The 27,589-nt window shown below is 35.2% G+C and overlaps 2 protein-coding genes across 4 annotated transcripts in view; one reads left to right on the forward strand and one right to left on the reverse strand.

Moving 5' to 3' along the window:
- LOC149934345 (eukaryotic translation initiation factor 4E-1A-like) overlaps window positions 1–15,630 on the reverse strand; it is a 35,267-nt gene extending 19,637 nt beyond the window's left edge. The window contains exons 1-2 of one of the 2 annotated variants that reach the window (XM_090180551.1): window positions 15,051–15,630; window positions 11,154–11,298 (exon numbers count right to left, since the gene is read on the reverse strand). The gene's annotated coding sequence lies outside the window, so the exon portion shown is untranslated. The remainder of the gene's footprint in view (window positions 1–11,153; window positions 11,299–15,050) is intronic. The other variant, XM_090180552.1, reaches the window with a different exon arrangement.
- LOC149934346 (uncharacterized) lies at window positions 1–26,310 on the forward strand. 2 transcript variants are annotated; one of them, XM_090180547.1, is made up of 6 exons: window positions 1–63; window positions 20,313–20,749; window positions 22,131–22,206; window positions 22,755–22,878; window positions 24,771–24,843; window positions 25,608–26,310. In XM_090180547.1, exons 2-6 carry the CDS (start codon window positions 20,359–20,361, stop codon window positions 26,213–26,215), a joined length of 1,272 nt encoding a protein of 423 aa, XP_090036673.1. In that variant the 5' UTR covers window positions 1–63; window positions 20,313–20,358; the 3' UTR covers window positions 26,216–26,310. The 2 variants fall into 2 exon arrangements, with proteins under 2 accessions (XP_090036673.1, XP_090036672.1); XM_090180546.1 differs by lacking the exon at window positions 1–63 and adding an exon at window positions 15,672–15,877.
- Window positions 26,311–27,589: the final 1,279 nt, after the last annotated feature.

Here is a 27,589-nt window from a genome sequence, read left to right on the forward strand (position 1 = left end):
ATGAAATGAACTATTATATTGTTTGGGGCACCGTAAAGATGTTTGCCAGCTTCTTGACGTCAGGTAAAAACCGATTTTTCTTTCAAAATTATATTTTTAGGTCGATGTTATTGTCCAACCATAAGTCTATAATTATTGTCCAACCATAAGTCTTTAATTACTGTCCAACCATAAGTCTATAATTATTGTCCAACCATAAGTCTTTAGTTACTGTCCAACCACTAGTCTATAATTATTGTCCAACCATAAGTCTTTAATTACTGTCCAACCATAAGTCTATAATTATTGTCCAACCGTAAGTCTTTAATTACTGTCCAACCATAAGTCTATAATTATTGTCCAACCATAAGTCTTTAATTACTGTCCAACCATAAGTCTATAATTATTGTCCAACCATAAGTCTTTAATTACTGTCCAACCATAAGTCTATAATTATTGTCAACCATAAATCTATAATTATTGTCCAACCATAAGTCTATAATTATTGACAACAATAAGTCTATAATTATTGACAACAATAAGTCTTTAATTATTGTCCAACAATAAGTCTATAATTATTGACAACAATAAGTCTTTAATTATTGTCCAACAATAAGTCTATAATTATTGACAACAATAAGTCTTTAATTATTGTCCAACAATAAGTCTATAATTATTGACAACAATAAGTATTTAATAATTGTCGAACCATAAGTCTTTAATTATTGTCCAACAATAAGTCTATAATAATTGTCCAACCATTTGTCTATAATTATTGTTCAACCATGAGTCTATAATTATATTCCAAAATTGTGTGAGTTAGTTGAAATAATTAGTGCTAGTTATTTGAGGAGTGACGTATAACTGACGTCATACCATAAAGATCAGCGCCGCTAGCGAGAAAAATTGGCAACTTTAAAACCAATAATCACTCGCCTCGGCACCGCTTCCTGTATGGTCAGTCTTCAAGTGGTTGAAGTACTATGTGGGCAAAAGTTTAAAAAGAATGGTACAATTTAACAAAAGAGTCGAAAGGCAAGACGCGATGCATAAAAACATGGAAGGATTGGAAAGTCTTTTTAATTTGCATTGTCTTTTTATTGGAAAGGCCAAGATTGTAAGAATGGTTGGCAGAAGACACGATGTTAACCTCAGTACATCCTACCAAGAGGGAGGACATTATCTAGTGGAAAACTGAATGTCTATAGACAGGGGCGTATTAACCATAAGGCACAGTAGGCACGTGCCTAGGGCGCCACTTTTCTAGGGACGCCAAAATTCTGTTAACGTTATTCCATTTTCTCAAACGTTTTATTCAATACTTTATAAAACCACTGTAGTAAAACGAAGAAACTGTAAATTCTTTTTTTTCACCGAATTTATTAAAAATATCGCTGACGTATCGTAAAATTGGAAGGACAATAATCTTGTTGCACAATTATCCCAACGCTTAAAAATTAGATATTGGTCCCAGGGAGAAAGAAAGTTACTCCTGTCACATGTGGATTGAACGCCAATCTTAGTAGCGAAGCGTATATAGTCTTTTGCAGTTGGACTGTTGGAGTGAAATCGAACTAGTTGTATTTAAATTTTGGAGGGAATACAGTGACATTGTTCATGTCTTAGTCTTACTCCTTATATTCAGTTTTCTCAATAATTGATGTCTCGAGATCCTCCTCAATATCCAAACTCATTTGTAGGAAAATATTCCCGCCTTCCATACTTGGTAAGTTAATTTTGTTTTAAATTGTTTGCTAAGTGTAGGATAGCTGTTCCCATCCAATTTGTGTTTAGTAATTTACTAAAGTTATGGATTATTTTCATGTTAAAATGTTTGGTCGGAAATGGTCATTTCCAAAGATATGAATTTTTAAAAATTTAGATTTTCCAAAGATATGAATTTTTATAAAATTTAATTTTCCTGTGATTTTTTCCTAGAACGGTTCTTTATATTTCTAGATTTTAATACGTTTTGGATAAAGTAGGGCTGCTGAGGATCTATTGGCACCTTGCTACGAACGCGTCCCGAGAAACTGGCGTGGCTTGAACTAGGTCGAAAGTAAAACGTTACTCGTTATTTTCGCATTCATTGGCTGGGTGCCGTCGCTCCGCGTAAAAGTGAAGACTCTCACTCAGAAAATATAGACTTCGACCAAAAATTCAATTAACAAACCCCGATTAGTTCTCAAACTGAAGATCTTGGAGAATTTGTAAAGTTTTTAAAATCGCGTATTTAGATGGATTTAAAAAGAGCAAATAAGGTAAGCGAACTTCTATTCGAGACAAGGCTTAGTGACGACTACACGCGCCGAGTTTAGCTTAGCAGGTGACTATAGCGAAGAAATTTCGCCTGTAAGACACGCTCGGTTCTACGAGAATCACCACGAATAAATAGTTTTCTGGTATTCAGAAATGATATTGAAAAATTAAAATGATGATAAAATTTTACTTCGTGAGGTTTGCACATTTCATTATTTAAAAGCAAATACTACCGGTTTATTCAGAGATGTAAAGTTGTTATTTTTGATATCAATCGGACCCTTGTAAATAATCATTATTTTTATTAAATCTACAACCGAAATTATATTTTATTATCATTTTAATTAACTAGACTTAAAATATCACACATATTACCACATCTTGTAAAAAAAGAAACATAAACCAAGAAGTGGCTTATATTTATAAAATTTATGAAAACGCTGCTTTAAGTAACAGCTTTTTTAGAAATTTATTATTTAAAGTATAGCTAATACATTTTATAAAATTGAGCTATTACTAAAAGTATCAGTTTTTCCGATCTGCATCTAGGGGGCGCTGGGGTGTAACAGAAAATCGAGGGGCTAACCACTCCCCGTAATCGGTGTACAAGCCTGTACCTTTGACTGCACTAAAATGATTACGTAAATGAGTACAGATTTAGCACTACCAAAGGCTGTACTCATTGGTAATCGGTGTACAGATTTTCAGAGAGTGGTTAGCCCCTCGCAGAAAATGGCTGGCTCTCTCTATCAGGTAGGCTAATACCCAAGGCATCATCTTAGGCCTAAATCATATGGCCGGGTTACGATGCGTGGAAGGTGCGGGGGAAAGCCACTCACGATTTTTCTTTCCTGACGTGTTTTTAAAAATCCACGGGAGCCTTTGAAGATGTATGTTTCAAATGAATGACATTAGCAGGATCAGGTAGATGAATAATTCTCTGATTGTAGATATATAGTTTAGTTGGATAGAAATACATCTAGAATACTAGAAGGGGAAAAGGTATTTTTGGAGGCTCGCTCCACTACAAGGAAAATGCTAATGACAAAATATCGATAGCTTCACTGTAATAGGTGTTTCTATAAAATTCGTTAGGTCCAGTGTAAATGTTTTTTTCTACGTCACTAGCTAAAGTTATCGAAGATAGAGCGCGCACGCTCGAGTCGATAAAGATTTTCGAATTTTAAGTCGACGTGCGAAACGCGCTTGCCAATAAAGCCTAGGTTTTTTCTGCCTGTCCCCCTTTAAATTAACTTAGTGGAGCACAAATACCCGGGGGGTAGGCCAACCGCTGAACATGTTGGCCTAATTTAAAGGGGGACAGGCAGAAGAAAACCTAGGCCTTTAAGCTCGTGACGCGGGAAAAAACATTTTATATATTTAATTTTTTATTGATTTATTTTATAGAAACACCTTTTAAAAATATTATTTGGAAATTGGCCTTTTATATAGCGGACTCCTTGAAAACACTTAAATTACACTTAATAACGAAAAACTGCTTCGTTAATTATAGTAACATGTTTACAAAACGCTTGAAAATCTATCGAAAAGCGCGGGTTTAGTATAACAAAAAGTATATAATATACTCATCTCCCTATGCCGCTATTATGTTATTCTCTTTTAACACGCATCCTTTCGCAAACTCACGATGACCACCCTTTTTCAAAATACGTTTTTTAAAACTACTTTCAAAAACTCATACACATTTTAATTTAATTCTTAAATCTTTAGGCAAAGTAATACAGGGTTTGACGTGAAATTAGTTCCACTTGAAAAGTGCCTCGAGCCTGCTAAGTACACGTTCGATTTTAATGTCGTAGATGGATATGTGTTTCTTAAAGTCCGACTACATAAATCTTCGGTTTACTCTGTCTTTCACTGGAAGTAGGCTGACTGCATGGCACAACTGTATTGCAGAAAGCCTACTTCCAGTGAAAGACAGAGTAAACCGAAGATTTATGTAGTCGGCCTTTAAGGTTACAAAACCCACTACAGACGTTGTATATACTTATAAGGACCTACAATAAAGCCAAATTTCATCTATAGTTCTAGCCGAATTTACTATTCGCAGCTTGCGGTGCTCGTGGCCATGGGAACGCGTTTAGGTGGGCCTCGACTTTAAAGGTGGTTAATTTTCGCTTGTTCCGAGGTTTCGGAGTAGGGTAAGAAGAGTTAGGCAATGACGTCATTTTACTCCGATTCTGTGTTGGCGAATAGTTCGAGTCGGAGTAATAACGTTTTTCCAAAATGGCTGCCTGTGGCTTTTTTTTGCAGATAAATTCTGCCTAGCAGACGACAAAATCAGATTTACTCCTTTACACCTCCTTTTCAGAAGTAGTAAAAAGAGTATAGCCCTAATACTCCGGAACAAGCGAATAGTTTGTGGGCCGGAGTAATTATCATTCCCGGAACTGGAAAATAAAACGATTGTGGGTAAAAAGAGTAAACTATTAGTCCGAGAAGTAATTTCATGGCACCCGTTTCTAAACGTATGGCTAAGACGCTACGACTCTACGAGCAAGCACTCAATTGGCGTTAAGTTTCACGCAAAATGTTGAAACTGGAAGCCAACTAGTATTAAATGTGTATACACTGATTCCTTTCTGGAACGTAAAGCTGCGACTTCTCAGTTTCCTTTTAATCGCAATTTTCAAATTCCTGGAAAAATAACTATTCGCGTTAGTGGAATGCGCTACTCTAGAAACATTTTATGACCTTCCCTACTTGTAGTGCGCGTATGTTGCGGGCTGTAGCAAAAGCTATGGGAAGCTACATGTTAATGTGGAGCTACGACGTAAGCTAGACTTATTGGCAGTTAACCAAACCCATGCTACAACAGCAACAACCTCCGGTTTTCGACGGGCTTTCACAATTGAGGCCAGCCTTGGAAATAACGGTGGTCAGGTGGTCAAAGACCAGTTTATTAATTGCTCAGACCAGTTTATTTATTCAAAATTTGGGGGGTCACTGGTCACCGTGTCCAGTTTATTAATTCGAAATAATTAGAAAAAAATAGAAGGTGACCAGTTTAATAATTCGAAATAATATCAAATAATAGGAGATGAACAGATTATTTTTTCAAGGTTTCGATCAATTTTGATTTCCCTATTCACCGGATTTCTATTTACCGCAACTCCGCATCCCACGAACGAGTCCCAAACCCTCAATCCTGTCTCGCTTTCCCCCGAGTACGGTAATCTACGCGCTAATGGACCGGGGACTCTGGAGCTACGGGGCCTAGAGTAGAGAGAGAGAATACGGTAAATTACGAGGGTCTTCTAGGCTATGGCCGTAGTCTTAGATGAGATAGTACTATATTGTACTATTCTTGTGATACTCATAAAATAAACTATACACTATTTTGAATACGTGTAAAATTAATGTTACCATGTAGTATAGGTTTTTATAGGCTTATAAAATGACATTAGAACATTTTATATGAGACCAGTTAAATAATTCATAAGCTAGGGGTCACTGGTCATAATGACCACTTTAATAATTCATATTCTAAGGGGTCAGTGGTCATAAGGACCAGTTTAAAAAAAACCTTATTTCCAAGGCTGATTGAGGCCCGTGATGAAATAATCGAACTACATATTAAAAGATGTCTAGGGGTATGATCTTTTAAGATGTATCTGAAAGTGGCCAAATAGATTTCAAAGCTATTCGTTAACAAATAAATTTACAAATAAGAAACCAACTCTATGATGCACCCGCTAATAGGCCTATCTAACTTACAAACCACAAACATTTTAAAGACATACGTAACATTATACTAACTTAAAACTAATTACAACAAATTATATAAACAGCACTTAAGACTGATATAAAATAAATTAAAATAAGAATAGTTTCGTTTCTTACGGCACTCGACTCACTCCAGTCAACAGACAAAGTAGCGCGGCTCGGAGATTTACAGCGTTCAAATGTAAACAGTTGTTCGCGTAGAATCTCTGCCGGCACGTAATCTATGGTTATTGGAAGGATGAGGTTGAATTACGTCAGTTGATGAACTCAAGGGCGGACCGTTGACTTTGGGGGCCTTGGACTAACACTGTATGGGGCCTATCGAACTTTGGGTTAGTTGTGGCGACTCATTCGCCATTTTTTTAAATTTTCATTTTACCCCTTTTAAATTTTTTATTTAAATTGTTTTTATTTATTTATTTATTTTGATTGAACGGGGTCCCGAGCTGCAGCCCATAAAGAGCATTACCAAATCCGCCCTTGGATGAACTCTTTGTATAGAATCTCTCTTTACGGAACGGTTGCTTTATCAAGATTTGGAATTATCTACGGTCAACCGTCCGATTTTTAATTAAGGGCTGGTTTTCACTAGATAAAAATCACCACGACGATGGGCGTCGGCGTAAAAAATCGTCGTTAGGCTTAATATAATTTTTTTTGCGTCAATGTTCACCGTTATGGCTTTTTGGTCCTAGTGAAAACCTGCCTTTAGCCTAATTTTTGCTAACGAATTTTCTTCCGAAACCTTTTTAAAAATGCTCTTTCTATTCAAACTTAATAAATCAGTTCTCGCAATTTCCTTACGTTAAAACAGTTCTCTTCTTGTTGACCGCATTAATGAAGACATTATTACTTCCAACCGTCTCTCAAAATGTATATAAAAATATCTTCTAACATGACTCACACGATATTAAGAAAAATGCAGCAAAAATAACTCTCGATAAACATAGATACTAAAACAAATAATAGGGAAACTGAGAAATAAGAGAAGGCGAGTGAAACGCGGAGATCACCATTGCCGAACGGAGGACGGCGCGCCTGGCTAGACGCGCGCCAAATTTCCGACCACAGCTAAGCCCAATTAACAGTCTCCGGCGTCGAGCATTTTGGTAATTCTTCGATACAGGGTGCCTAGCTTAATAATAATAATAATAATAATCAGCTAGGCTAATACCCAAGGCACCACCTTAGGCCTAAGTCATCATGCGACTTTTGAAGCCCTTAATTCAGGTGGCCGGGTTACAATGCGTAGGAGGGTGGTGGCAAGCCCTGCATGCCACGAGATCGAGCCAACAGCTCCCTACACTAACTATTACCGTTAACCTAGACAAGTTTTTATGGAAGGGGAAACCGAAGAACTCGGGGGAAAACCCCTTAAACCAGTGGGGAGATAACTTGCAAACTCAACGCAGAAGGAGTTGTTCCGAGTTTTCACCCAGTGCCACAAGCTGGGATCGAACCCGGCTCCTCTTGATACATTCGCTAATAATATAAAGTATCAGGGGCGTAGGAACGTTTTAGAAGTTGGAGGGGGCAAAGAGAAAAGAAAAGGGGTCTGGAGAATGGTTTTGAATTTTTAATGAAGTGTATAGCTTCTTCGAATGCGTGTGTACTTTTTACCACTATGTAAATTGGCGGGAAAAGACTGACATTTAAACACAGTTGAGGTTTTATAAGCTTTATTTGCTTTTTAAATGATAATTTGAGCCTTTTGAAGATTTCAACTGACCCAAAGGTTGGAGGGTGTAATAACATTAGCAAAATTCTAGGGTGGATATTGCCCCCCTGCCCCCCGGTTCCTACGCCCCTGTAAAGTATCGTGGTCTCCTCGTCTAAAAGGAAGTTATCAGTGGCAGATCTAGGTGATAGGCTTAAATTTCTCAAGTTAAGAGGAACCACTGCTATGGACTGCATTGCAATGAGTTATGTGATGGAGTATAGAATAGTCCAAAATGAAAAACAATAAAAAAGCTAAACCCTTAACAAATTTGAAGAAATTTAAAAACTTACAAATAGCTCGTACTCATAGGTCTTCGAGCAAACAGAATGACGCGAAATTCCTGAATATTTTTCACTAAAGAAACTTTTTGAAAATGTACATAAGGTCACCGCTAATTGGCTTTGAAAGTCACTAGTTCACTTAGGCCTGTGTTTTTTCTTGGGTATTATAACTTCAGACCGGTTAGGAAAATATATGCTAGTTTGGTCAAAAAACAGACTTTGTTTCGAAGTTAACTTCGCTTAAGAATATATTTCCATTAATGTTCGAAGTTAACTTCGCTTAAGAACATATTTACATTAATGTTCGAAGTTAACTTCGCTTAAGAATATATTTCCATTAATGTTCGAAGTTAACTTCGCTTAAGAATATATTTCCATTAATGTTCGAATTTAATTTCGTTTAAGAACATATTTCCATTAATGTTCGAAGTTAATTTCGCCGGTGCTTCTAGCAACTTTCCTTCGAAATATGAAATTGCAATTACACCCTGAAAACCTTTCAGACTTAGAATCCGTTAATTAAATCAATGCTTTAACTTTTTAAACTGAAATATTTATGAACCATAAATTTAAATTGACTAAGCAGCTCCGTAATTAGCTTATCATTGGCTCTGTGCAAAGATTTGATTATTAAAGGGAATATAACCCGCAAATCAATCTTTATGGAAGACCCCTTCAATTTTTCAAATTTCCCGTACAATGGCGCCAAACATTTCTAAAGCCAAAGGCAAGAGCGGCCAGAGCTGCAAACGTTGGTGTTCCACACCAAATACCTGAGGTTATATTCCCTTTAAGCGGATTCATTGGCCAGGATTAGAGTTGTTAATTTTCCGGAGGTTTAGTTTTACTTTTGGATTCGACAAAATGAGGCGAAAATGATGCGAAATTTAAATTTGTTAACAATATTAAGCTAATCATGGAATTAAAATTTTCCGGAAAAAAGGCCTCTTTAATTTTCCTCGGAAACTTTTCTGACTTATAAAAAACATGGCATAATTGTTCTTTTATATATAGACTAGCAATACTCAAGCACATTGAGATGTATTTGTTAAGAAATGGCATGGCACAATTTCTGCTTTTATATCAGCAAAATTCATTGATTGTATGTTCATAGTTAATATTTTCATAAATGTTATAATTCAATCTGTAGTAAGAACAATTTTACTTTGTTTAATAAAACTTCTCTCACGTGAATCAGTGGAAACTGTAAGAAATATTCTAAGAGCTAAATGACCTACAAAATAGTTAGTGGAGTTTATTTTTCTTAACTTATGTGCCCCCGACAAATACTTTTGGCCTAGATAGAACCGAAAATTTTACAAAGCTGACTTACAAGGAGACGACCCGAGGTGTAACACACCGATTTCTGTCAAACTCGGGGGTTTGGTAGACCTTCATGTAACTTGAAAAAGCCTAAAAGGAAATGTCTCCATTGGCAACCGTTTTGCCATGGCAACCAAAAATAATTTTGACAACACAAAATGGAAATTTTGCCCATGAAAATAACATGGGAATCTATACCCCCTGTAAAAAAATAAAAATTTTGAAAATGCTAAAAATAGAAAATATAAATTAAAAAATAATAAAAAAGTTCGAAATTGATTAAATTTTTTAAAAATTGGTCAGATTCCCATGTTATATTCCATGGGAAAATGTCAATTTTGTGTTGTCAAAAACCTTTTTAGTTGCCATGGCAAAACGGTTGCCTATGGATACTTTTCCCTTTAGAGTTTTTCAAGTTACATGAAGGTCTACACAAAATCGGTGCGTTACACCTCGGGTCGTCTCCTCGTTAGTGAATTCAAATAGGAGATAAACTTAACTACTATCTCTCAGCTGAATCTTAATTTAAGCTAAATGTCTTATGACGAAACCTAAAGAACAAGGAAGAATATTTATAATTACCATCAGGGCTCAGGTTATAAATTAATAAAAGGTAAGTAAATTTAAGAAAATTTAATTCTTAAAAAATTATTTTACAGTAGTAGAAAATTTTTGTCTTCGAAATAAATGGCGAATTAGACCTGGACATTCGTAATGATAAAGTTGTACTTTTCTTGCTCCTAGAAAGTATGAAAACTAGAAATTTAATTTAAGTATTTGTACCGAGTTCGCAAGGCTTGTCCCGCTAACAATAAAAAATAAAATCTACAACTATTTCTGAGAAACTATATGAACTATAAGCTACCCAGCTTATGGCAAAGAATGGATCCAATGTTCAAATTATGATGCATACACATCCAGTTTGAAAATATGTTTTATTTTACACATTGCTATTGTATCAATTGTAAGACATTTTAAACTAATTTTCGATTTAAGTAGAATTTGATTATCCCCATTTTTTGATATAATTTCGAAAACCCGACCCGAGAAAAGTGTTTAAATTTTAAATATTAATATTGAAACCGACCCAACCCGAAAAACTCGCACTTTTTATGTTTATAGTATACGCTTGTATACTAAATGCTAGAGCGGCCTCCCAGATTCAAATTTTGTCAGTAGATGGCGCTTGCAGCTCTTTGAGAAACGGTTAAAAATTAGGGAACGTGATAATGATTCGCTTTATGTGTGTAGAGATTTGCTGTTGCGAATAAAATTGAAACTTGAAGGCTCGATCACTATAAAAAGCCGAAGCTGACCTCGTCAGTTTTAAGTCAAAAGCCCGACCCGACTCGTTTAAAAAAAGCCCTAAACGGCCCAACCCGAAGTTATAAAATAAACCCGGCCCGACCCGACTTACCCCGCCAAAAGTTTCCATATCGAAAACCCGACCCTTTTCGAAACGGGACTAATCTCTACCACCTAGAAGCAACAAACACAGCACCCCACACAAGGAGTACGCAACCCGTCAAAAGTCGTGGATATTCTTGCGTACATTTTTCATTGGTTAGACGCTTTAGCGCCTGCTGCCGTCGGAAGGGGAAAATTCGGAAATTGTCTTTCCCCCCGCCCGTAAAACGTTCAGCGTAAATGGTCGTCCAATGAAATTTGTACACAACACTGCGTGTTTAAAGGCTAGCTGCGTTCTCTTTGTGTTTGTGCACAGTTTTTAATCCAGTGGGGGATAAATTAAACAAGCGCCCATTTGGTTTACACAAATCGGATTAAAAATTAGAAAAACTTATTGAAACATAACAATATTAAATTGCTTTAAAGCATGTCATTACCTTGAATTGGAGGTTTCAGATGATGGAAATTGGTATTCTATCAGGTGGTACACGAAACCATCTCGCAATGTATTCCATAAGACTTCCAGGGACATTTTTCCAATATTTCAATAATTTAAAACAATTTATCGGTCAGGGGCGAAATCTATTAATTGAAATAGTTAAATAAATTATAGAAATAGTAAACTAAATTTTATCAAATATTAAACAAATTATTTAGAAATAAATAAAATAAATAATTAGAAATAGTTAACTAAATTATAAGAAATATTAAATTAAATTATAAGAAATATTAAACTAAATTATAAGAAATATTAAACTAAATTATAAGAAATATTAAACTAAATTATAAGAAATATTAAACTAAATTATAAGAAATATTAAACTAAATTATAAGAAATATTAAACTAAATTATAAGAAATATTAAACTAAATTATAAGAAATATAAAACTAATTTAGAAATAGTAAACTAAATTATAAGAAATATTAAACTAAATTATGAGAAATATTAAACTAAATTATAAGAAATATTAAACTAAATTATAAGAAATATTAAACTAAATTATAAGAAATATTAAACTAAATTATAAGAAATATTAAACTAAATTATAAGAAATATTAAACTAAATTATAAGAAATATTAAACTAAATTATAAGAAATATTAAACTAAATTATAAGAAATATTAAACTAAATTATAAGAAATATAAAACTAATTTAGACATAGTAAAATAAATAATTAGAAATAGTAAAATAAATAATTAGAAATAGTAAAATAAATAATTAGAAATAGTAAAATAAATAATTAGAAATAGTAAAATAAATAATTAGAAATAGTAAAATATATAATTAGAAATAGTAAAATAAATAATTAGAAATAGTAAAATAAATAATTAGAAATAGTATACGAAATAATTAGAAATAGTATACGAAATAATTAGAAATAGTAAACGAAATTATTAGAAATTGTAATTCTATACTTTTATACTTCTGACAAAATCTGAAGCATATAAATAAAATTAAAAATCAATATTGTGATATTAAATATTTCAATGCTGAATCTCTGAACTGTCTCAATGCACAGTTATTTTTTCTATTTTTATTTTCGAAACACAAACAGTTTTACATGCATGCAAAGTGTTACAACTAAGATTAATAATCATTTAGCCTAAAATTATCCTAGTTTATGAAAATCTTCATATTTATAATACATTTATTTGATGCGCAATTTTCCAGAAACTTTCAGTTCAAGGCACTTCGTCTCTAAATTTTTAAAAATTCATATACCTTTTATTCTTAAAGGGTTAACTAAATTTAACCTCTGACAATAGATGTGTCTGTATTTGTTAGATAATAAGCAAAATACGTAGGAAGTGTTGGCGGCTAAACATCTTAAAAATTAACTCATTTCGAAAAATATTATTTAAGAGCTAAAAATATACGAAACAATTTGCTCTATCAAATAGTATTTGGTTTTCGAAAATCTATTTGCTATAGATATCAATCAGCATTTTGTTTTCCAAAATCTATTTGCTCTAGATATCAAACAGTATTTGGTTTTCCAAAATCTATTTGCTCTAGATATCAAACAGTATTTGGTTTTCCAAAATCTATTTGCTCTAGATATCAAACAGTATTTTGTTTTCCAAAATCTATTTGCTCTAGATATCAAACAGTATTTTGATTTCGAAAATCTATTTGCTTTATCAAGAAGTACAGTCTGTTACAAAAGTCTTCGACAAAGGGAGTTTTTGCATTTTTCTTAAATTTTCTCGAAACGTGTAAACGATAGAAAAATAAAAACCACAAGCAATTTTTCATATTTTTTTATTTCCTTTCACGTGTAGTTGTCGGTTTTTCCAAAGCGACAATAGTTTCGGCGGTAACGCCAGATGTCGTTTTTGACACCTTTATTAATTATGGAGTTACGCCCCTGAAACTGGCATTTTCGGATTCAGGGTGGTCGATTCATATTTAGAAAGTGTCACTGTCATTGCTCTACCACCAACGGTTGAGGAGCTATAGCCGGTTGCAATTTTCGATTCTATTTGGGAAAAACTAAAAGAAGTCAAATATCACTTGTGGCATTCCCTCGATTAAGCAGAGCATTTCAACAACAATTAACATTGTATAGGAAAAGATACGAGAATGGAGGCAATGAAAGTGGATAATAGGTGAAGAAAACTGGTGTAGCAAAAGGTTTCCGCCTTTTAACCCCTTTTACCACAAGTAACATAATCTCTATTAGTATGGCACTTGCCATCGTTACAATGTTAAAACTTGAAGTCACTGTGTCTATCAAAATATTGTAAAAAAAGCCATTCTTTCGAGGAAAGGATGCCAAACCAGAAATTACAGTTTCCTACACCTATTTTCTACTTTAATTGCTTCCATTCTCGTCTCTTTTCCTATACAATATTAATTGTTGTTGCAATTCTCTGCAATATCGGGGGAATTCCACAAGTGATATTTGACGTCGTTTAGTTTTACCCAAATAGAATCGAAAATTGCAACCGGCTATAGCTCCTCAACCATTTGTGGTAGAGCAATGACAGTGACACTTTCTAAATATGAATCGACCACCCTGAATCCGAAAATTCCAGTTTCATTATTAAAAAAGTTGTCAAAAACGACATCTGGCGTTACCGCCGAAACTATTGTCGCTTTGGAAAAACCGACAACTCCACGTGAAAGGAAATAAAAAAATATTAAAAATTGCTTACGGTTTCATTTTTCTATCGTTTACACGTTTCGAGAAAATTTAAGAAAAATGCAAAAACTCCCTTTGTCGAAGACTTTTGTAACAGACTGTACTTTTTCGAAAATCTATTTGCTTTAATATCGACCAGTATTTTTTCGAAAATCTATTTGCTTTATCAAGTAGTACTTTTTCGAAAATCTATTTGCTTTAATATCGACCAGTATTTTTTCGAAAATCTATTTGCTTTATCAAGTAGTACTTTTTCGAAAATCTATTTGCTTTAATATCGACCAGTATTTTTTCGAAAATCTATTTGCTTTATCAAGTAGTACTTTTTCGAAAATCTATTTGCTTTAATATCGACCAGTATTTTTTCGAAAATCTATTTGCTTTATCAAGTAGTACTTTTTCGAAAATCTATTTGCTTTAATATCGACCAGTATTTTTTCGAAAATCTATTTGCTTTATCAAGTAGTACTTTTTCGAAAATCTATTTGCTTTAATATCGACCAGTATTTTTTCGAAAATCTATTTGCTTTATCAAGTAGTACTTTTTCGAAAATCTATTTGCTTTAATATCGACCAGTATTTTTTCGAAAATCTATTTGCTTTATTAAGAAGAATTTTTTCGAAAATCTATTTGCTTTATCAAGTAGTACTTTTTCGAAAATCTATTTGCTTTATTAAGAAGAATTTTTTCGAAAATCTATTTGCTTTATCAAGTAGTACTTTTTCGAAAATCTTATTTGCTTTATCAAGTAGTACTTTTTCGAAAATCTATTTGCTTTATTAAGAAGTATTTTTTCGAAAATCTATATTGGTTCCATCAAATAGTATTTGATGTTCTAAGTTATTTTAAATTGTAGTGTATCAATAATAATTTAGAATATTTTAAACAGCTCTAAGCATCCGACACGTCTTAAATAAACTGCGCTGAGTTCAGAAACATCCATTACACCAATAATTGAGCTTTCCATAACTATAAAAAGAGCATTTTTCACAGATTTTCAGTTTTAAGTAAAAATTTGAAATCCTTCATATCAAATCCAAAAAAAACTTTTTTAAACATAAAGTTCCACCATTTTGTAAGATTGCGAACAGTCTGAAAAATAACCTTATTGACGTTTCACTCTTTTACTAGAAAAAAGAAGTATTTGGACGAAAAACTGGCCTTATCCTACAATTAGAAAACTCACCCAACGTGATAAGAGACATTCGGAACCAGTCGACGCTGGGACGTTTTGAAGCGTGACTTATCGATACACATTAAAAGAACGCGGTGGGTCTCCACGCGCTGCTAATCGCTAAACGCTGGCAAATGGTTACGGAGGTGACTTTTAAAAACACGATATCGGTCTATCAACTAATAATCGTCCGCCACGCGCCGGACGAAACCCGTAATTTTTAGGCGAAGGAGGCATCAGATAGGAGCGGCGCGCGGCCGGGAGTGGGGTTCCGGTCCGTCGGTCGATCGCCACGTGCTGACCATTTAAAAAGGGAACGAAGCGGGGGGCTCGCTCTTTAGCCTCTTCGGACCTCCGTTATTATCGAAACTTCGCCGAAGCGCTCGTCATTTTTTTAGGGGTTTCGAGGAGCGGTACTCCCACGACATTTTTCCCGGTCGCGTCTCCGTTTTCGCGTCCGAGGGGGCGCGGCCCTTTCGGAAGAATGGCGTGACGAAACGGCGCTCGACACCGTTCGTCCAATGAGAGGCGGCGTCGAGGCGAGGGCCGTCGAATGAGCGCGGGGGATTTGGCGGGAGGGCGGGCCGCCGTTAGACGAGCTTTATAAAGTGGGGCGGGAGCTCCAATTTGCCCTTTATTCGCCGTGATTGTTTCCGAAAAATGCAGTTTAACTAGAGCGCGGAAACGTTAATCTAGGGAAAAAACCGGCGCGCATCCACCAGAAACGCGTGCCGCCACCATTTTTCGATCAAGTTTCGGAGCCGACGTCGCGAGTTTGGCCAAATTTGGGAAGACTGTGTCCGCGGTCGAGATTCGAGGCGGCGAACCCCGTTAATAAGGTAAGTGACGTCTCCAGCCGCGCGAATTAGCGGCACTTAGTCGGCGCGCGAATGAGAACCCGTCTCGAGTTGGTCGTGGCCGCCGAGCTCTCTCCGCCGCCGCCGACGACTGTTAATAAGCGAGCTCTCTCCGCCGCTCTCGAAATTCTATCTTGTTAAGGACGATTTAAATTTCAATTGAACTGGCTTAATCGCCCTAATAGCGCTGCCTTCCGCGCTCAGACCGAAGAAAAGACCCCCTTATTATTTCATGAAAGCCAATTCCTGATAATTTAACGCCCCGTTTATTACGCTACGCTCTAAATTATTTAAACGACACGGAACCCAACTCGGATATTACGCTAACGAACCAGACTTAAACCTTAACTATCTTCTTAGAGGAATAGTTCTTTCCAATGTTTATCTTTTCACACGCGCTTCCAATCTTACCCTTAATCATTTTAACGCTGTCAGATTGCGAATTCATTAATTATTATTTCATTATATTATTCCAAACCCATCTAATGCATTACGGAGTTTCCAACTCCTAACTATCCAAACTTTTTTGAACATTTATAGCAATATTTTCATTTAATCGTTTTAATATTTTAATTTTTCAATTAATGAAACCTTTTTATTTTAATTTCATAACGCTCAAAATCGTTTAGTCTTTAAAATTTTCAAATCTCAGTTAAGTAACTTTGTCTTTGGAATTGTACGATAAATTGCCTGATATATTTAGCAATTTCTGTATCAAAGCTACATTTCAACTTGATTTAGATTTAATCGGTATTTATAGAAATCATAAAATTGAATACTGAACTAAATGAGACTTTTAATTCTTGATTTACCATTGTAAATTGATTCAGGTTTCAAACCAATAATAATAATAATAATAATAATAATAATAATCAGCTAGGCTAATACCCTAATAGTCCTTAAATACATTTCTTTAAATATTTTGTTCAATCCACAAAGATTTAAGGCACTTTCATCTTCCGGTAAAAGATATATTTGAATAAAATATCTAATATCAAAAGTAAATAATATATATCCCACGATTGAAGTCCCCATCTCCCTATACTATACTAATGTCATTCGACTGAAACATGTCAGCTGATTTTGGTTTTTGGTTTCATTTTAATGGCTTAAATGCACACTTATCTCGAAAGACGTAATTATTGACTTCTGCTATTACGTAATTAATAACAACAATAGAATCTACGCAATATTTATCCCGTTACAAGGAAAATATTATGAGAGAAACCAAATTTTAAGTTTAACTTGTTTATTTTCGAGTTGGGTAAAATAGGTTGTGAAAGCCGAGAGATCAATAGACGTGTATATCCTAAAGTTATGTGTAAATCTTAAAGTTATGTGTAAATCTTAAAGTTATGTGTAAATCCTAAAGTTATGTGTAAATCTTAAAGTTATGTGTAAATCTTAAAGTTATGTGTAAATCCTAAAGTTATGTGTAAATCCTAAAGTTAATGAATAACAAATACATTTATATCTTATGGGTTAAGGTATAACAAGGTACTATGATGCAAAGAAAACCGCAAAATTATAGAATATTTATTTGAGTGTGCAATTAGAATAGTTCTTGTTTTGGGTAACTTAAAGCGATATTCATTTAAGTGCACTTAAAATGGTAATTGAACCTTAGTAACATGTTACTTATATCACTTACTGGGTGATAACTCGGAACCATGTACTCCTTCCGCGTTGAGTTTGCAAGATCTTTTCCCACTGATTATGGGGTTTTCCCCCGAGTTCTTCGGTTTCCCTTCCCATAAAAACTTGTAGAGGTTAACGATAATAGTTAGTGTAGTGAGCTGGTGGCTCGCGTGGCATGAACGGCTTGCCACCACCCTCTACGCATTGTAACCCGGCCACCCGTTTAAGACATTAAAAGTCGTTAGATGACTTGGGCCTAAGGTGGTGCCTTGGGTATTAGCCTAGCTGATTATTATTAGCATCGACGAATTAAGCTCTCAAGATAGTAAATCTACTACTAAAAAATTATCATTAATTATGCATTTTAAGTTATTTTTTTTATTTAACTCTATGGGTGCGTCCTTTTTCTTCTAAAGTGGTCTTCTCTGTATACCAGCAAGTCGCAGATCTTTGATTGGCTCTGACTCCCTTTCTGGGTTTTAAAATAACGAATTGGAAGTTAACTAGCCCTTATGCATGACAGTATTTTTAGAATTTTTAGTGGTTTTTAAATTATGTAACTATATATTCTGATAATAAAATCGAACCACGCGGGCTTAGCAAATTCAAGACTATAATTTCCGAACCAGCACGTTGAAGTTTTTCAAATCAATTTCTTTTAAGATCTATTCTAAAAATACTGTCACGTGAGGGTGAACTAACTTTCAATTGGTTATTGAGAACAGAATAAGGAAGAATTCTACTACATGGTAGATTGATTTGAAGTCAAACTCAATCAGAGATCTGGAAAGCTATTCTGTAAAAATCAAATATGACCAAAAAATCTCGATCCGTCAAAAATGGCAATGCGCATGTGCAGAAGGGGCGGATATCGAAAAATCAACTCTCAATTGTGTAAGTTATATTCTAAGTAGTGGCAGTATGTTACGCTATATCCGGTATTTTAGTCAAATCATAAACTAAATGCTTAAGCGGACGTAAAATACCTGTTTATTCTTGGTGCCCAAGACTATAAAATTGGCACCATCGACCGTATGTCGAAGCATTTCATTAAAATCTCTTACGTCGGCATTACGCTATTTTGAATTTGACCAATACTACCGATAGTTTGACATTTCGATAGCAGCGTCTTCTGCACACGCGCATTGTCATTTTTGACGTAGGATCAGGATTTTTTTGTCATTTTAGATTTTTACAGAATAGTATACTATTCTGTAAAAATCAAAATACTATAGTATACGGAGAAGTGTAAAACAAAAATTCATGGCTACTATAAGTATCCATGATTAAAAATTGTTTAAATCAATTTTAAATTGAACTTTTATTTTTTTATGATAATTTGAATTATCTGAACACATAAAATGATTTAAGCGAAAAATAAAACCACCTGAATTCATTTCCGGTTTAATTCAAGATTTGTAATGTAGGTTGTAAATATACAGTTTTATCAAAAGGGACCACTGGCGCTAGTTACGTTAAAAATAAAACCTAGAGCGTATATTAGCAACCGATTTTTATTTAGTTTCTACTCCATTTAGCTGTAATTTGGCAAAATGACCTGTTACTTTAAAAATTAAAAATATTTGATTTATTCATAAGGAACTTGCTTCGGCTAAAAACAATAAATAATATAAAAAGTTGCTTAGTTTTTAATAACTCCAAGATGTAAATATTTATAAAATTTAAAATATTTATAGTAAAAGTGCTATTTTTCATTTGTAAAAGCGTTTTGGATTCTCTGAATGGTAATTATATGATTTCCCATAGTCTCAAGATAGAACTTGTAGATCTAAATAACATGTTAAGCGGCTTAAGTTAAATACAGACTTGCTACTCCGTAGCTTTGGCCATGGCCGCCATTGTGGTCATATTTTTCTGCCCACGATAAAAACTATTGTAAAAAAACTGTGACGTAGCACTGCCAAGTCCCTATTAATTATTTTCATTAAAAGTAAAAATGTTAATTTGCAAGTCATTGTCTGAGAAGGTATTTTCTGCTCCCGATTTCCATGTTGAACTTAAAAACTATCTCTAGTAATTACTGAAGTCTTGTATGGTCATATAGTGACCGCAACTACATGATTCCGGTAAGATATTATTCCGATCGTCTACACAGAGAGAGTCAGCGTTTCCAGTTCCCGGAACTAAAATTATCACACCAGAGGCAAAAAACTATCGATTTCAGAAAAACATTATCGCACGCCTGAAAACTGGCGGTAAATTTGAATTTTGTGTGAAATATGGACGTTAAGCTTGTGAAATAAAATTTCTTAACAACACTTAAAGTTCGACCGATTGATTTTAACTGTTTTCAACCAATTTAAAAATTTATCGTACATTATAAAATAGATAATAGCAGAATTTTATAACATAAAAAGTATCCATCCTAGTTATTAAAATTAAAATCTTTGCACACTCAACGCAATGAGATTTTACCGCCACTATTATGTAGAAAGTTTGATGCTGCAATGACAAGCACGAACAATCAGCCGTGACTGTACATTATCAGCTATTGTTTCAAAAATAGCTTTTACCGGAAGACAAAAGAAGTGGCATGAATGGCTTGTCACTACCCTCCTACACATTGTAACCCGCTTGTAAAAGTCGCTTGAAGACTTAGGCCTAAGGTGGTGCCTTGGGTAATAGCCTAGCTGATTATTATTATTATTAGATGAGAGTTTTAGGGAACCAATGAGATACCCGGTTGATTCGATTTCTTTAAGGGGCGTAGCGTACTATTCGAGTACTTATTATTTATTTATAATTACTTTATTCGCAGACGTGTTTGTTCTTGGCATTGGGATCCTTAACTGAAATCTGTCCCGATGAATACTTTGCCACAAAGCGGTAACAAGTCGCCGAACAGCGAATTCCGTGGAAACTTGCACAGCATCCACTTCATGTTGGGACTTCAGCAACAGCAGCAGCAGCAGTCAACGTACGCCACGATGTTGGGCAACAACGCGGGGACTGGCCTGTCTGGCTGCCCCCTTCCGGTAGCCTCTGGAACTATCGGCCTTCCGTCCTTGTCAACGCTGCAGGGGATGGGCACTGGCTGTTCGTCGCCTTCGTCCAGTTCCGGCGTCAATTCCATGACCTGCTCGGCGCCTCGCTACGGCAAGGACGGAACCTCGTCCCCTTTGACCAATACCCAATCTGTGGTCACGCATCAAATGCAACAGGAAGTTGATTCCAGTGGACGCAAAGATAACAACGGTAACCGTTTAAGTCTTTATAAACGCCATCGTATAGCCTGGTTTTCACTAAAGCTAGCCTAAGGAGGATTTTAAAGCCGACGCTCACCGTCGCTGCTGTTTGACTCTATTGAGAACCAGCTTTTATGTTTCATAAGAGGGTCAGTTAGTCGAAATAATTACTGACACTCAGTAACTGTGTGATTGACGTCATACCAAAACAAATATTTAGTGAGAAAAATACACACCTTAATCCTCGGATCTTATTGTGAATTATAACTTAATTCTAAAATTAACTAAAAATTGGTGGTCATCCACACGCTGAAGATATCGAACTGACCCACGTTTGTAAATTAAGTTTTATTTACACTCATCGTGAATAAATCAGGGTCATTTGAAATAAATTTTACATTATAGTTTATAGTGTTTTGATAATTGAGAGTAGTAATTGAAATGATAAATCTCTATTTTATCTACACTCCGGTATATCACGAATAAGTTTATTCAGTGAGTTGTTAATTTACATTTTACAACATTGTAATTTTCCCCCGAAGGGTAAGGGGTTATTGTTTTTTCCACTTGTATGATGATTTCCGCCTTATGCAACATTCGTCCAAAAAAGATTCGGTTAAACACCTCTCTATGTGAACTTGGAGAATATAATAGAACGGTTGTTTAGTGTGTAATAAAACAGTTTACAGGAAACCAACAAGTTATTACACAGCAGTTGTCACTATCTCATAACCAAAAACAAAACATTAAATTAAATTAATTTAAAGTTCCATGTTTTTGTAGGGTCTGTAAGGGCATTTAAAACACATATAACCCATCGTAATTTACACCGTTGTGCAGCATTTGGCTAAGAGTAAAAAAGGGGATTTGAAATTAAATTACTGACAAATAATTATTACCCCCAAATTTTCAAAAAAAAATTATAACCCCTTCAAGAGCGTCACTATATACCCTAAAGTTTATTATCATTCGTTAATGTTGAAACTTACGATATGAAAAGCCATTCAGGTGACAATAATAATAATAATAATAATAATAATAATAATAATAATAATAATAATCAGCTAGACTAATACCCAAGTCACCACCTTAGGCCCAAGTCATCTAACGACTTTCAATGCCTTTAAATCAGGTGGCCGGGCTAAGAACTGATGTTCTTGAAAATGGTCAGAAAAATAAATGAAAAATTAAATAATATTTATTTCATTGTATTTTGGTAATTTTACTCAATGAACATTCGTTTAAGAGTGTATTTTTAAATAAATTAAATCTTGGCAGTAATTGACAGCTTCGAATGCGAAAATATACAATACTCCTACCTCGATACACAATCTCTTCAATAATGTTTAATGTTTTTAAATTAACGAACTATCTTTTTGGTCTTTTTCCAGAAAATAAAAATAAATCAACACCTGACAAAAATAGTTCCGCAACGAATGACAAGACAATAAAGAAGAAAAAAACCAGGTAGGCTGAAAAATTACATGTTAGAGTTAGAGACTTTTTATTTAAAATACTTTTAATTTCAATATAAATTAGTAAGTTAAATTTTAAGTCTTCAGTAATTTCCCACGTTTTAAAATTTGAAAAATATCAAAATATAATTTTTATAATATTTTCCCAATCATTTGAGAAAATTTTCTCGAAAAAAATGATTATTCATATCTCTATGCTGTAAATGTCATTCTCTTGAAACATACCTTCGCAGAATCACGCAGAGGTTTTACATCATAAAGTCACTTACACCGAGAAAATATAGTTTACAAATCTAATTTTTTTCGTGTTAAATCGAAAATTACGTGTTTCATTTTTACAGCAAAAATCTTTTATTTTGTTTAATTTTGTACTAAACTAATATCGATCCATCAATTTATTTAAATTATATTAACTAAAAATTAAATTTAGTTTGTCTCAAAACGCGCAAAATGAACACGTTAATAAAGGAAGCAATATTGAGATATAATCAAATTATATTCTATAACTTAGCTTTAAATAAATGAGTGTATTTCCCTTAGGACCACGTTCACGGCTTACCAGTTGGAAGAGCTGGAAAGGGCATTTCAACGCGCACCTTACCCCGATGTCTTCGCCAGGGAAGAATTGGCTCTTAGACTTAATTTATCGGAATCAAGAGTTCAAGTAAGTCTTACACCATATTGCATTTCCAAAAATGTAGAACTTAAAGGAGGCAATAACAAACCATCAGAACGAATAATTATATTATAGCTCAGGAAAACGATTTAGTTATATACTAAATTAGCTTTGCTATTTGCAAAATTTTACTCAATTTCGTGAAAATCACTACCAAATATGCAATACAAATAATGAAAAACCAACCAAAAACCAAAATATTTGGGCTGGGAAAAATATCATGAAATAACGTAGTTAAAGGTGGCAGCGGTCATTCCACGACAAATAGTCACAGGTGGTCAACCCTACCCCCTCAGATTTCTTTTAAAATTGGTTCTTGGGGTTCTTTTTGCGAAAAGCAGACTACCAAAATAGTTTTGGCATCGGATGAATAGTATTTGAGATATTAGACATTGAAAAATTGCAAAAAATGACAAAAGTTACCTTGACCCCTGAAATAGGCAAGTCAATATCTTAATGAAAAATTATCCGATTTTAATGAAACGAACCTTGATTGAAAGACATTGCCCCACGTGCTCCATAAATAATTTAAGAAATTTTTAACATGGGGCCATGAACTCATAAATTTAGGTTTAAATCTTCGACCTTTGCTCTTAACCTAGCTAGGTTCTTTTTTATTTTCATTATTTTTAATTCCCTAGAGGGGTATCATGTGTATCATGTGTTTCAGTAGCAAATGCAAAAATTCCAACATAATATTTTTAGTTCTCGAGAAATAAAATAAATTATAGAACCCAGCTCAAAATTGGCAAAACGTTGGGAATTGGGCTTTTCAGTTACCATAGAGCCACACCACAACACGTCCGCTTACCAAATGAAAATCCAGCAACCAAGAGGCATCTAGCCTTAGCCGCTAAGTGGCGCTATGTTCACTGAAAAAGCTAATTCATTTTTGGTGTAATAGATTCGTGCATCGTAGAGCCCTGGGTTTTGACCCTTCCGATAAGACTTTTCAAGAAGGCAGATAAAACCAGCTTAGGTTAATTGAACACAGGGATATACCGCTCTAGCTTAAAACTCCAACATGTAGCAGAAAAAATTGTTATAAATCCTCTTTCAGAGGATATCGGCGAATAAACGGAAGTCCCCATTGCGCATGCACGGAATGTGTTATCATCTTCACATTTTGAGCCAAGGCTTAGTGACACCCCTTTCTTTTCAACTAAATAATTTGGTAAAATCTTAATTAGTATACCCTCAGACTACAAATTTCAGTAATTAAGTTCTTACCATTTACTCGGTTGCTTATATTGCTTGGTTCTGATGGTGTAATTCTTAGAAACTCAAATGTATGATCGCTAAATATTTTTAGTTTCAATTGTTCTGATGAAGAATCGCCCTGCCTACGTTTACCTCTCTCTATCTCCCCTAGATCTCCCCTTGATCCACTTATAGCACATGCGCTTTAGTCATTTCCGTTTGGGCACCGATTTCACCAATAGAGGTTTCATAGCAATCGTTTCTGCGTTTTGCTTCTGTGGGATATCCCTGTGTTTCATTAATCCAAGTACCCAGTAATAAAGTCACTCTGCCAGTAGCCCTGAGACCTGTCACAGAGTGCCTCTCCAGTCTTGCGAGCCTCGAAAGTATAAACTATAAAAGTTGCATATTCTAAATCGAAAAATCGTCTGCTAACGTCAATCACCGCTAACATCTGTTAACCCTAGTTGCAGGAATGTCAATTTACTTAATCTACCAACTAAATATATTTTAGGACTAACTTGTTCATGTTATAACTAAATAAAGAACAGAGAACCACTGTTGTACAATAAAACTAAGTTTTATTGTACAACAGTGGTTCTCTGTTCTTTATTTAGTTAATCTACCAATATAAGCCTTTTACTTTATAGTCGCTTTAATTGTAGACTATTTCGTTGCAGGTGTGGTTTCAAAATAGAAGAGCGAAATGGCGGAAAAGAGAGCCACCCAGAAAGACGAACTATTTACAAGGAAGTAAGTGGGCGCTTCTCCATTGACAGCGAGGGTTCTAGCATGGATTACAAAAACAAATTATGTTCAGCAGAGCTAGAAACATTAAAAATACCTGTCCCAAACACTATCTCGCGGGCGAAATTGTCAAAACGGATGCAATATTATTTTTGCCGCGTCACACGTGACCTAGGCTAGAGCGGAGGAGCAGACGAATGTTGATCAACGGTTACCACGTAGAAGATTAAAATTGACGATGTTTTCGAATTATAATTAGGAAACATTATATTTGTCTTCATCAAACGATGCCAAAGAAATTTCCTATTTAGATTTATCATCGGGTAAGCCTTTCAATTACTAAATTGGCATTTAATTTAGAAATAACATTAAGCCTTGGCTGGGTTGGCTCGTCTGTAATTATAAAATGAAAACCGTTATATTTCAAACACGCTACTGCGTTAATTTGGTGCCGTGAATAAACGAAAGGTGGCGCCGTATTTAGAATTCTTTTTTCCGTTTGCCGCAGTAAAAGGGGATGACATATACAAGTTCGGGACACCTAGCTACACTTCTTTTAGTAGAGATATCTTGCTCTGCTTAACATCCTTAGTTTTTTGAATCCATGGTTCTATCCATTTAGAAAATACCAGATTTCTGATTTACAAATATTTTTAAATATTTCCGATATTTGCAATGTTTCTTAAATATTCTTAAATATTTCCGATATTTGCTAGCCCCTTTCCGATTTGAGCAAAATGGATGAAAAATGAACAAATATTGAATTTCAGATTCGGGTGTCGTCGGGTTGGGAAAGCCGTTTCAAACGCCCTGTACTTCCGCTTCGACTCTGAACTGTACTTTAAACAGCGCCGGGGGTGGCTGCTCTCCGGCGGATGGAGGGTGGCCCTTCGCCAGCCCCTACGACTTCACCTTCCAGAGCCCTCTGGCGGGGAACCCCTACGCCTCCTTCTCGCCCACCTCGCACAACACGCTGACCTCCGTGTCTCCGAATGGCACGTCTTCGGCGGCGGCGGCTTACTACAACCTGACTTCGCAACCGGTGCAGGGAGCCAGCAACGACGGCCTGCTTCCGGCCATCAGGTGCTCCACCGGCGCCTTGATGTCCGCCTCGTCGTCGCCGCTTTCTTCCGGAGGCGACACTCCGGTGTCCAAATGCGTCGGCGGTGGAAGCCCTCACCACCATTCCTACTCGCCTTCGCCTTCGGGGGGCGGCGACATCAAGAAGTTAGGCTCTCCAGCTTCGTACGGACTCGAATTAGAATCCACTGGAAGTGGCGATGGTCACCGTCTCATGACGCTTCCTCCTTTGATTGTCAAAAACAAAGACGGAAATCTGACCAATCACCAACTGCCGTCGTTGGACTTTTTTACATAGCGCTCACGATGTAGATCATTCTCGTGAGCCTAATTTGATCAATTCTAAACTTAACACGAATATAAACTTAATATAGTTCAAAACTATTGGCCAAAAATTCCGCATCTTTTTGTGTTATATCATTCGTGAAATGAGCTTCTAAAGACTCTTCCTTTTTGTTTTTTTTACGACAATTCTTTTTGAAGTTGTATGTACTTGATTTGTGTGCCTTTTATTTAGCGATGATTGCTTTTGTCAGAAGTACCCAACGTACATCTGAGAGATAAGTATAAATTCGCAGGCTGCCATGCATTTTTCGAAATACTCTTCGGAAGGAAATATAGTGCTCGCTGAAATTCAACACGTAGTGATTTTCTTAAACTATTATATCGGGGAAAATATATGATTTATAGCATAAGTAACATAATAACAATAAGTATGACACTTCCTATTGCTTTAATGCTAATTTTCTAACCGAACCTTTTTTCGGCACTGATACTCTCTTCAAGCTGAGACTTGGACTCGCGACTTACGGTTTTGGATGACTACTTTTGGATAAAAATTTAAAGGCCTAGGTTTTTTTCTGCCTGTCCCCCTTTAAATTAACTTAGTGGAGCACAAATACCCCGGTGGTAGGCCAACCGCTGAACATGTTGGCCTAATTTAAAGTGGGGCAGGCAGAAGAAAACCTAGGCCTTTAAGCCTAATATCGGAGAGCACATTCTGGAGTCGCGAGGGGCTTTGACTTTGTTTTGAAGCCCGCGTGCGAATCACGAGTGATAAAAAAAACATGAGCTCGTGGCGCCGAGAAAAACGTTTTTAATTTTTATCATTTTAGCCTAATATTCCGCCTATCTACCGGAAACCAGATATTTCGGCTTGGTGGAAATCTCGCGTATTTTAGATGCTAGAGAAACCATCTTGATTACGCAATAACCATGAAAATCAGTTTCGTTGTAAATCTCGTTAATTGTTATACTTATTGTTATCATGTTACTCTTGTTTATAGTTATGTACATATAAATTAAAATTTGACACTCGTGGAAAGTAGTAGAAAGTTAGGCTGTGTATGCTTTCGTGGTTTTGGAGGGAAAACTGTGTCAACTGTCAAGGTAATTTTTACTTCTCTCGACGAGACATGATATGTACTTCTGGTTTTGTGTATTTTATATATGGTAGGATTAACAGTATCATTTTCAATTCATATTAATACAAATACAAATATAAATTTTTATATTACGGTATATCGAATGTCCGATACAGCTCGTTAGTTAAATCTTTCACGTGTTAAAATAGATTAACATTGCTCGTGCCGCTCCTGGGAGAAGACCGCGCTTCCCAGCAATACACGGGTGTATTGTAAATTTGTTGGGAACAAACTACGCTTTTGCAAAC

This window comes from Leiobunum rupestre, chromosome 7 (genome assembly GCF_980474605.1).
Source record: "Leiobunum rupestre chromosome 7, qqLeiRupe1.1.hap1, whole genome shotgun sequence".
Lineage (NCBI taxonomy): Eukaryota > Metazoa > Arthropoda > Arachnida > Opiliones > Sclerosomatidae > Leiobunum > Leiobunum rupestre.